Source organism: Atheta coriaria, unplaced genomic scaffold (genome assembly GCF_025399875.1).
Source record: "Atheta coriaria isolate IRGN ID8LTWV9N9 unplaced genomic scaffold, Caltech_Dcor_3.1 hic_scaffold_5_pilon, whole genome shotgun sequence".
NCBI lineage: Eukaryota > Metazoa > Arthropoda > Insecta > Coleoptera > Staphylinidae > Dalotia > Dalotia coriaria.
In genome coordinates, this window is record NW_027045447.1 from 10,671,702 (window position 1) to 10,682,677 (window position 10,976).

A 10,976-nucleotide genomic window follows, 5' to 3' on the forward strand; every position below is an offset into this window, starting at 1 on the left:
AACTTGAGGAAGGAAAGGCGGAAAAGCTACTGTTTCAAGTTAAGGTTCATCGTAAACTTATTATTAAAATTTATTAATAAAAATTTGGGTTGAAAAATTGGCAATTTTAAAACCAATAATTCACCTTGTGGTAAAATGAATCGAAACGAAATGAAATCAAAACATTACAATCGGATGTTGGCGTGTGTGTTGAAAAAATATGATAATACAATGTGCAACTTATAATTTGGTTCGAATTGCGTAAACTTGGAACAATTGAGTAAGCGTGTAGATGGATTTTAGGCCATCAAGATATCAACACGCATTTTAGACATTGTTACAACTTACATACTTATACTTTTGCAAGTATATTGTGGTTTTATCAACCTTCATATGTTCCTTTTAATTAGAGTAAATTCGGGTGAGTGTTCTGAGAATGACGTTACATATAAAAATTAAGAAAAAAACATTAAATTAATTTCAATTAAAAGAAAATTTCTACGCTTATTATAATTTATTATAAATTAGTACAAATAAAAGTAAGAATAACGATGGTACTTTTAGTAAAAAGTTACTAAAACTAATTTATATTAGGTACTTAATTATATGTCATACATTGACAAATGTGTTGTTGTTGTTTTTATTGATTGTAGAAAACTATCGCAATTAAAGTTCATGTACCTTAGAGTTAGAGCGCCTAATTAACGGCGACCGACGACTATCGCCATCCAAGTGCAACGAACATATGATAGCTTGTTGCCCGATTGGCTCATTAAATCGCGGGCAATTATCAAAATGTTACAAAACGCCTCACGCCGACCGCGACGTTAATAACAATCATTGCTCGCACGCATAATTAAATCATGTAATTGCAAAGCGCGTGTTCCAACTTCTCAGAATACAAGAAATATGCGTGATGTCAAAATCCCACTAATAATGTAATCAAATTGTTGTAGCAATGTCTCAACTTTAGTAAAACAAATATTTCACGCACTTGTATAAGGAAAAAAATGATTAAAAAAGAAGTCGTTATCAACTAAATAACACAAATGTCTATAAAATGATATAATATTTTTGTTTACACAAAACATTGGACATTTTATTATCATTTGTATGTATTTATACAGTCGTGTATTTTAATGTCTTTGTTTACAAGTGAAAAGATCTTATGATGCGGCTGGATTTTCCCTGCTGGACAATTATTCTTAGTAATTCTTTGGGTTTTATTTATTTCAAAGTAAAACTGGCGCATTAATATGCAAGATGTTCTTATGCGACATGAGTAAAAACACAATATACCTAATACAAAATAGTCAGATGTCCTTCATTCAAGGACTTCTAAAAATATTGCAATTTCTCAAACAAAATTTCCAAAAAAACTGAGCGCATTGAGCAAAATTGTGTAATCGGAATGTTGAGTATGTATGTATTTCTACTTATATGTCACTAGTCACATACAAAGCGTGTGAGGATAATCGGTTGCAATAACATTATGTTTGCTTATCAGCAGGTACTCGTCGGCGTCTGAATAATGAAGGTTCACATGCTAACTACAAGTAAAACAAACTAAAACAATATAACATTTTAGAATAAACTATATATTCTATATGTATATATCTTGTAGAAGTAAAAGAGTAACCTTTAACCTCAATTTTAATCATTGCTATTGAATTCCTAGCAAATTCTTATTTAAATTCGTATTTTACGATAAATTATTCTTTAAAGAAGCCATGTTGTAATGTAGTGGTCACAGAGTAGCTGAGTTTTGTGGTTAGGTCAATGTCAAAATGACATTTTTTTAACCTAAAATACATAACCTAATAACTACACCCAATAGACAAAGTTTTATACTTTTGTTTTCAAAAATAATTCTATTTCGCACGTTTAAATGTTATTACAACCAAAGTTCTCGTGTATTCAAGTATTCAAAGATGGAATGCACAATTGCATCATTAAATTTGACTACTAGTTTGTTTTAAATTACTATTTTTGTCCCTCAATTTTTTTTCATTCCAAAACGATGCGTTTTAATGAAACAAATTAATCACAAGTGTCATAAGACAGATGTTGATATGCAGCCAACCTTGAGGCGGTTGCATTGAAATGATTGAAAACCATCAAACAAAACAAATATACTGGGCACAACAGTATTGTGATGAGACCAATGTATAGTAAGATACTGTTAATTGCTTATTTTTAGTTTTCCGCGAAGCAAAAATCGTAAATAAAGCAGGGTTGACTTGTTGACTGACTTGTGATGTTATCTGTTTAACGTCGATATCGTCAACGTCATAACATTTATATAATGCGAATACGAATTTAATTGCAAGTTCATCGTGATAATTCACGTTGGACTTACCTGTATTGAATCATCGGTGATTATCTGTTTTGTAGTGCATTAGAGAATGATACGTTCAAAATGGTTTAGATAAAGATTATCTATGTATTTGTATTAGGGTAAAACCACGTGGAATATCCTGAATATATTTATTAATTGCAAGTGTTTACTACTGTATTTATACGTATTTACACGTAATAATTTATTGGTAATCATCTATTAAGTTCGTTAATTAAGTATATATTTTGTGACAAAAATTATAGCTTTTGATGAATACACTAAATATTAATTTGTGTTAAAATGTGAATACATTTTAAAGAAAATACTCAAAATTATTATGTAGTTCTGATGATGGATTAATAATTATAATTATGACGATAATTGCAAAATTTTGCAAATAATTGACTTATTCAATATTGCATCATGTGTACACAACTGCATTATACGAGTACGTCAAGGGAGAACGTAATCGACACTTGAATGGCAACTTAATTATTGATTAAGGTAAAATCATGTATGAAATTAGCACGTGAAGTGTAAAAAACATTTATTTTGTTTTTCTTTGAAACATGTTTGCATTCCTAGAATTATACGATAAAACACGATTGTGTCACTAGGAATTATGCACCAATTATATTTTTAACATATAATAATCAAATTGAATCTGTGCACATGTTGAAATGTTTTAAATGCAATTTTAATTACAACACTGACGGCGATTAGTGAATTAAAAGCTTCACATTTGAAAAACGATTGTAGACAAATCGCTCGACAGCAATTACGATTTATAATCCGCTGATGGTTTTATTAATAACACTAAATCGCGAATTGAAATTGAATAACACGTTTTCAGTTTGTTTTTGTCATGAGCGCTTTATTTGATGCCGGCGCTTAATTGAAAATTGTACAAAAAATCAAATCGGGGAGGAAAACATGATAACAATTGTGATAAAAAATATTTTTGAATAATTTATAAGTAAATTGAATAGTTTTGTACGAATGTTGAAATCGAACACAATGTAAATAATTTGTAAAAATTTGTTTAAATATATTTAATCAATGTCTAAACTACAAAGTTTGTACATCCAAGTTTGAAGGATTTTCTAATACACCTAGTTTTAGGAACTGGAAAATGTTTGTTTAAGTTTTAAATAAATATTTTATTAATTAAACACGCGAACAAAAATAAATCAATACAATTGAAGAAGTATTTTCATATAAATACAATTCAAGTAAATATGTGTGGAGTTATTATGAGAAACAAAGATATTTACGGATCAATAAGTCTCAAGATCTAATATAAAATATTTATATTTATATTTATTGTAAAGGGTAAAATGTATTGTTTTAAATCGTAAATTTTTGCTGATTTTACTCAATTTCACTGCCGACAAAATATGCTGGCAAAAAATAATTTAAATCCGATTCACCATGCAACTACACTCAAAGAACACTAAACTTTAACCGATAGTTAACTATAAAACCAACGATCAGCTCGTAAAGTTCAAATAGTTAGTTAGTTTTGCGCGGTTTTACGCGTCGCTATATTCGGAAGCACGCCGTCGACACGCCGTATCGAACGATAAGCAAACAAGCGGTCCATCTGCTATTTCCATGTTTTTAATCTTTTTATGTTTGCTGGAATGGGTGAGCAAGTGTCGATGTGGAAATGCAAATATTTTGAAGCGTTTATTCCGGCAAGCGCACTAAAAACTACATTACGCATTTTTCACAAACATTTTCAACTACTTTATGTTATACCGTTTATAGATAGGTACATTTGGTAAACTGGAGCAGTCAGCAGTAAAACTAGCGCTTGCATTCTGTATTATACAAATGTACATCATCCATAACTTACGACCAGTGATGTACTTGTTTTTAAAGTTATTGCAGCTGATATGTGATAGTGGAATGTGCGCAATATATGTGATGATGAATCGTTGAGCGATATGCTATACAAGATGAATTTATTACACCAGTGCATACTTTAAACTTTACCACTACATTTAAGTGTTTTAGTAGTGTGTTACCACTGTTACTATTACGTTGAATAATTTTGTTGCGATGCGTTTCACTTTAGCTACTTAAAATTAATTGAGTTTCAGTCATGCCAGAGCACTTTCAGTATTTAAAAACAGTTTTAATGTAGCTTCAGTGGGTATAAATTGTTATAATTTTTCCATGTTAAATTGGGTAATTTAGGAAACTGGTGAAATAATTTTTATTTAAGATTATTTACTCGCCAAATCAAAGAAATTGACAGTCACGTCTAACTAAACTAAAAAATTGTCAAAACCGAACATTGTGCTTGGAATTTTGCATTTTTTGAGTATTTGAGACTTAGCACGGGTTAATAAAATGGGGGGGTTTTATTGCAATAAAATTTTCCTGTGTTTATTTGTGTTTTTTAATGAAATAACGGCATTTTGCGACGAAAATAAATAGAATATTTACTATTTTAGATTGTTAAACTGTTTTTCTCTGCAAATTATCGAAAAATATTGTAAAACCGAATTGTTTCAGTATAATAAATTATTTATTTAATTATTGCGCAGTAAAAATATCGAAATTCTTTAAAATTAACAAAACAAATATGGTTTACTATAACTTTGTTGTTGGTGATATGAAATTAATTAATAATTAATAATATTGTTCACGTACTCGTATCTTGATTGATTAGAGCATACAGATAACATAAATCTGATAAGATACAACTTATTTTAACCTACCTGTAGTACAAATTGTGATATAATATTTTAAATTAGAATTAAATCGATTTACGCGTAAATATAAATAATTAACTATTATAAAATCGGAATTACAATACGAGTAAGTATAATTCGCGGTATTTCAAGGAATTTTTATCGAGTTGAATTTGTGTGTAATGAAAAGTAATTATTTACAAGTGTAAATATATGCTGAGTCATGATTTCATTAATTTCTACTTAAAACAGTTAAACCTTACGTAATAATAATAATAATAATAATAATAATAATAATGAAAATAAATATTGTACAATCTACGAATTAGAAATGTCATCAATTTTATTGCAAATCATGATTTTTGACTTTACTTTCAATGTACTCGTACTCGTAAAGAAATGAATTTGTGCGTATTATAAGTGTATTATTACATGTTAGTGTTTTAGTAAGTCAAGGTTTGCACACCACTTAAACTAGAAATTATAAAAATTGCTTTTGGCGAATTTAAAATTGCCCAAATTGCAACCTACGAAAAGCATACAATAATTACTTAAAACTAAAAGCAAAATAACAAGAAAAGTTACTAAATAAATAATTAAGTCACTTTATAGTGTATAAACATTAAAATAGTTAATAAAAGTGTTTTATCGTTCGGAAGGCTAATGAAATAAACGGTTTAGACATTCTAAAGCTTTTAAAATGTATTTTTATGAGTTATTTTAAATTTCGATTGAATAATAATTTAATTCGAATCGAAATTCAAACGAAAATCGATAATATTTACTTTAACAGTCCGAAGACTAAACATTTCATAAAAACCTCCAATCAAAACTAAAAAGTAATTTTATTTTAAAACATCGTAAAGTTTTTTATTGACTACTTAATAAATCAACCATGGCTATTATTTTCTAATCCTTTGTGTTCTAAATGTTCTAAATTACATTCGAAAATATAAATAATTTAAGTTCTTCATATGCATTACTAAAAACTGTAATTAATAAAATTTAAGGTTAAGATTCTGTTAATTGAAAATTTATTAAATATTTTATGATTATTTCAGCTAATTTTAGTCCCAATCATGACCAGTTTCGGACTGGTATTCAAAGACACATTCAATGCATTGGGCTTTTCGGCAACCGATGGCTCAGTCATCATCAACACAAACGCGGCGTGCAGTATGATGACCGGACTGATAAACGGCCCACTGCTGAAATATTTCGGCCCCCGCAAGGTATCCATCGCCGGTGCAGTGTTTACTACGGCGGGTGTGATACTCACCTCCTTCGCCAATTCGTTTACATGGTTTCTCATCAGTTACAGTTTTATTACAGGTAAGAGTTTTAAAATACATTTTAAGAATAAAAGCCAAAATGCACAGTATTTCTGACGCCATTTATTGAAAAATGATTTCCATGCATTCCTTTTATGATATTTGAATTTTCAAGAAACATTTTATTTAAATATTAAGATTAGTTAAAATTTATAAAGTGAATTAATTTAGTAACATTATAAGGTGATAAATAATAACTGGTTGTATTAGGTACTAATATCATATGCAAATGATTAATAATTAACGTATAACAAATGCGTATAACGTGCTAATAACGATCTATAAATAATGCATAATGTAAATGTATAAATAAATGAATTGACAAGGCCGATGTGCGTGTGCGACTTCAACTTGAACAATTAATTCAACTTAAGGATTAAGAATTTTATTTACTCCAGAATTAATACTATTAATAATTCTATGGTCATTGATATAACAATTGTTTCAATAAAAAATTTACTATTACTATCAAGTAGCAATTATTAACTTTTACTTTTATATCAGAATTATTAGCATAAAATAACATAATATTTCTTCTAAAATTTGTTTGATTTGAATTAATTTTATTATTTAATTAATTAGCATTGGGTATGGGAATGGGCATGTCATCTTACCCGTACGCCTTGAACTTGTACTTCGTGAAGCGTCGGAGCAAGGCTGCCGGTATCGCAATGACCATCACAGGATTGGGACCTGTGTTGATGCCGCAGATGATCAGTCTTCTGCTTTCTTTATACGGCGTGCAGGGTGCTATGTTGGTAATTGGCGGAGTTGCCGCCAACTCCTTTATTGCCGCCACCCTTCTACAACCTGTTGAATGGCACATGATTGAGGAAGCCATCGATGAGGAAAATGGTAACACTACCAAACAGGACGAGACGAAATCCACTTTATTACCTACAGGTTACTGTCAAAAGTTTAATTTTATTTACCAGTGCATAATGAAAAACTTTTGACTCTAGATAATCCCGAAAAAGAAAAGGAGCATCGGCTCTATGACAGACAAAGTTCCTTTGCGCAATCAGTGGTCTCAATCGATCACGACCTTGAAGTGCAAGCTATTTACGGAATGGATACTCCATTGGCCGGCAGTGTGTTATCTCTAAGTCGTAAGTTGAAGTGTTATTTTATTAATTAACAAACTATTTCTATCATAAAGTGGCTTTAGTAGTTTCGATAAGTAGATAAACTTAATTTTGACAGTTAAACTATCATAACCTAACTTAACATTTTTCTAACCTAAATTTTTAATTTCCAATCACAGCTGGTTTAAAATCACGTAAACAATCAATCTCCAGCTTCAAGTCGGTTACCGATGACTTCTCCAAGTCGATGAACCGTCTGAATGCCCAACGATCTTTGAGTGAGCCAAATGAGAAGGTGCCCATCATCAGTGAGGAGTCTAACTCCTTGAAAGAAGCTTCCAACGGAAACGGTAAACTGCATGATGCGGACACGCACGTCGAGAAAGAAAACCCCAAGAAAAAGAAAAACCTCTGCCAACGTATCATGACTTCCATCGTGACTATTTTTGATCTAACACTTTTCAAAGACCCAGTCTACGTTAATATTATGTTGGGAATGTCTCTTGCTGTTTTCGCCGAGATTAATTTCTCTCTTTTGACTCCGTTTATTATGGCGGACTTTATGTTGACAACACCTCAAATCGCAATGTTTCTTTCGGTTTTATCCATTGCTGATTTGTGTTTCCGATTTCTATCGCCATTTATTGGTGATTTTCTTAACAAACCACCCAGGATTATGTATTTATTTTCATTGCTTCTACTGATTTCTACTAGGTTCTGTAAGTTGGAAATTAATCATCTATTTTGTTTTATTTTAATTTTAATTTATTTTTAGCTTTGTTGTTCTTTAGCGCATACGAAGACCTTCTATTTGTAGCTGTTGCTTTGGGAATTGCGAAAGGTATTCGTACCGTTTATTGGACACTCGTGATTCCCAATTACGTGCCAATAGAAAGATTAGCAAACGCTTCCGGTATTCAAATGGTGGTTAATGGACTCTTTATTATGGCTGGTGGTCCCTTAATAGGTAAACATTAAAAATATTAAATTGAATTTAAACATAAATAAACTATTTTTGAATAAAGGTGTAATCCGTGACTTGACCGGAAGTTACCGCCGATGCATCATTGTGTTGAACATCGTGACATTGACAACCGTTCTAATGTGGACGACGGAAATGCTCTACAAACGCTATAAATCTACAAACCAGGTGGTAAAAAACGAAAAATCTTAATTGTCACTCGTTTAAACTCTCGGAGCTCACTGAACAAAAGGTAACGATGTAATTTATTAGTGGCCAACTATTGAGGTTACGTGCGTCCGAACGTACGTTCTGTGATACATGCACTGAGTTGCACACTTAGTTTCAATGTACTTTTTATACAGGATGCCGATGAATATTCCATAAAACACTAGTCGTATAAATCATTATTTATGAGCGCCTTCATTTAGCGGTAGTGTTTTCGTGCAACATCTACTTTATTGAATGGGAAATTCCTCTTAAAATAGATTTTAGTGACACATAGATCAAATTGTGGTATAATTATTATATTTATTAGAATATTTTATAGATCTATACGTAGGACAATTAGTTTAACTAACTAAGAAACAGTTGAATATTATATTGTATATTTCCGCAATATTTGACGACCAATAAACTATTTATTTTTTGTTTTAGGCAATAATTTATTATTTTTATACGATCAGAAGATAAAAATAACTAAAATCATAGTGCATTTTAAATATAGTTGCATTTTTATTTTTGCATCGTTTTTAGTTCATTGTCACTAGATTCTAGTTAAAATTATTTATAGGTTAGACACAAACAAATAAAACGTGCGACCGTGCGACTACGAATTGTGTTGGGACTCCGTGAAAACTGGCACGAAAATAGATGTGCAATAAACATTTTGCATCCCGGCAAACCTTGTTTTGTTCGTTGGCTAATGTATAGTGATTGTGCCGTGAGTTGTGAATGATGTTGCGATCGCTGCTTGGCAGTGCATGCAAAACCAACGCGAGCCGAACGCATTTCCTCGCAGCGCTCTCGCGCTTTTCGTTTTTCTCATCATTCGCGGCAAACCCGCGATTACATAATCACATGCTTTCGCCGAATCGTAGTAGGCAACCCAACGAGTTGAATGATTCTAATCAGCGCGGATTGTACTTCTCGACGGCCGAATTTAATTCCACCGTTGAGGAATCCTTGCAGAAATGGTGCAAGATATTCACGAATAGAAAAATTTCGGAACCTTTGGAAAGTATCGCGAATATTTTGGCCAGTGTGTTAAAAACAAATAATGTACGTATTAAACTTTATATTTATTTATATTTATTATACTGTAATAAAAATTATCAATCATAGATTTTATTTTGAATTCGGTTTGAATTTAGTTGGGCGAAGTTTATAAACATCGAAAACTTGTCCTTTCGGATTTGCAAGTGCAGAATGTCAACGCGATGTGTGAAAAACGACTTCAACAGTACGTAAAACATTTAAATTAATTTATTATAAAACGTTTATTTAATTTTAAACATTATGAGACAATATTCCTACGTTAAAAATATCAAAAGACGAAATATTTCTCTAAATATCTAATATTTCAGAATGCCAGTGCAATATATCATTGGCGAGTGGGATTTCCGCGATATAAACCTAAAACTACGCCCGCCGGTATTCATCCCGCGGCCGGAAACTGAAATGTTGGTGGAGATAGCGTTGCAAGACATTAAAACCAGGAATGTCGAACGTGTATTAGAATTATGTTGCGGCAGCGGAGCAATCAGTTGTTCTTTACTTCACGCCGTAAAAAATGTAAGAAAACTTGAATAACATGCATAATTAAATTAATAAATGCATGTTTATGTAGTTATCAGCGGTAACAATTGATATTTCACCGGATGCATGTCGATTGTGCGCGGAAAACGCACACATTTTGTCATTGACGGACAGAATGCAAATAGAAAATTGCGCCGTCAAAGATTTTTCCTCCGATGACATGTTTGATGTGATTATCAGCAATCCACCGTACGTTTTAACTGGTGATATGAAGGATTTGCAACCGGAAATATTACTGTGAGTAATTTTTCATTTTTTCTTTAATAAAATATCTACAATTTTCTTAAAATCAATTTCGTAGTCAAACATTTCTGTATCACGCTTGTGAAATTGAAATATTTAAATAATTTAATCATTTAATATTTGCATATAGTAGAGATAAAAATATCGTGCACTCACTTCTTGATATTGCCCTGTGTCTCTGATGCTCTTGCAGATACGAAGATGTGGAAGCGCTCGACGGCGGCGCTGACGGTCTGGACGTGGTAAAGCAAATATTTACACTCGCATCAAGACATTTAAATCCGAGCGGCAGTTTATTCCTGGAGGTCGATCTGTCGCATCCGCGGCTTATACGCGACCTCCTCGCCGACGGCGGCGAAGACCTCACACTTCTAGCAACCCACGAGGATCTCGCCGGCGAGACGCGCTTCGTTCAGATAATTAAAAAGCAAGAAACCTCCACGTAAAGCTCAAATGTCGAAAAAAACACGCCATAGGAATAAATAAACAAGACGCAACCACCAAAGCTTGGGAATTAGC

General features: G+C 31.8%; 2 protein-coding genes across 3 annotated transcripts; both read left to right on the forward strand.

Moving 5' to 3' along the window:
• The first annotated feature begins 6,057 nt into the window (after nucleotides 1-6,057).
• LOC135791680 (monocarboxylate transporter 13-like) lies at nucleotides 6,058-9,052 on the forward strand. The gene is made up of 6 exons (XM_065302152.1): nucleotides 6,058-6,351; nucleotides 6,933-7,253; nucleotides 7,313-7,459; nucleotides 7,615-8,154; nucleotides 8,211-8,402; nucleotides 8,461-9,052. Exons 1-6 carry the CDS (start codon nucleotides 6,099-6,101, stop codon nucleotides 8,607-8,609), a joined length of 1,602 nt encoding a protein of 533 aa, XP_065158224.1. The 5' UTR covers nucleotides 6,058-6,098; the 3' UTR covers nucleotides 8,610-9,052.
• Nucleotides 9,053-9,176: 124 nt separating this feature from the next.
• Nucleotides 9,177-10,962, forward strand: HemK1 (HemK methyltransferase 1). Of its 2 annotated transcripts, none has more exons than XM_065302158.1 (5): nucleotides 9,177-9,677; nucleotides 9,770-9,858; nucleotides 9,983-10,190; nucleotides 10,246-10,451; nucleotides 10,651-10,962. In XM_065302158.1, the coding sequence occupies exons 1-5, from the start codon at nucleotides 9,351-9,353 to the stop codon at nucleotides 10,901-10,903; spliced, it is 1,083 nt and encodes a 360-aa protein (XP_065158230.1). In that variant the 5' UTR covers nucleotides 9,177-9,350; the 3' UTR covers nucleotides 10,904-10,962. The 2 variants fall into 2 exon arrangements, with proteins under 2 accessions (XP_065158230.1, XP_065158231.1); XM_065302159.1 differs by having other exon boundaries at nucleotides 9,179-9,677; nucleotides 9,741-9,858.
• The last annotated feature ends 14 nt before the right edge of the window (nucleotides 10,963-10,976 follow it).

Bases quoted from the DNA above. Each gene is read 5' to 3' on its own strand.
- HemK1 (XM_065302158.1), top strand. From the start codon at position 9,351: ATGATGTTGCGATCGCTGCTTGGCAGTGCATGCAAAACCAACGCGAGC. The intron at 9,678-9,769 runs GTACGTATTAAA...GTTTGAATTTAG, and splicing joins GTGTGTTAAAAACAAATAAT to TTGGGCGAAGTTTATAAACA. The intron at 10,191-10,245 runs GTAAGAAAACTT...ATGTTTATGTAG, and splicing joins TACTTCACGCCGTAAAAAAT to TTATCAGCGGTAACAATTGA.
- LOC135791680 (XM_065302152.1), top strand. From the start codon at position 6,099: ATGACCAGTTTCGGACTGGTATTCAAAGACACATTCAATGCATTGGGC. The intron at 8,155-8,210 runs GTAAGTTGGAAA...ATTTATTTTTAG, and splicing joins ACTGATTTCTACTAGGTTCT to CTTTGTTGTTCTTTAGCGCA. The intron at 8,403-8,460 runs GTAAACATTAAA...TTTTGAATAAAG, and splicing joins GGCTGGTGGTCCCTTAATAG to GTGTAATCCGTGACTTGACC.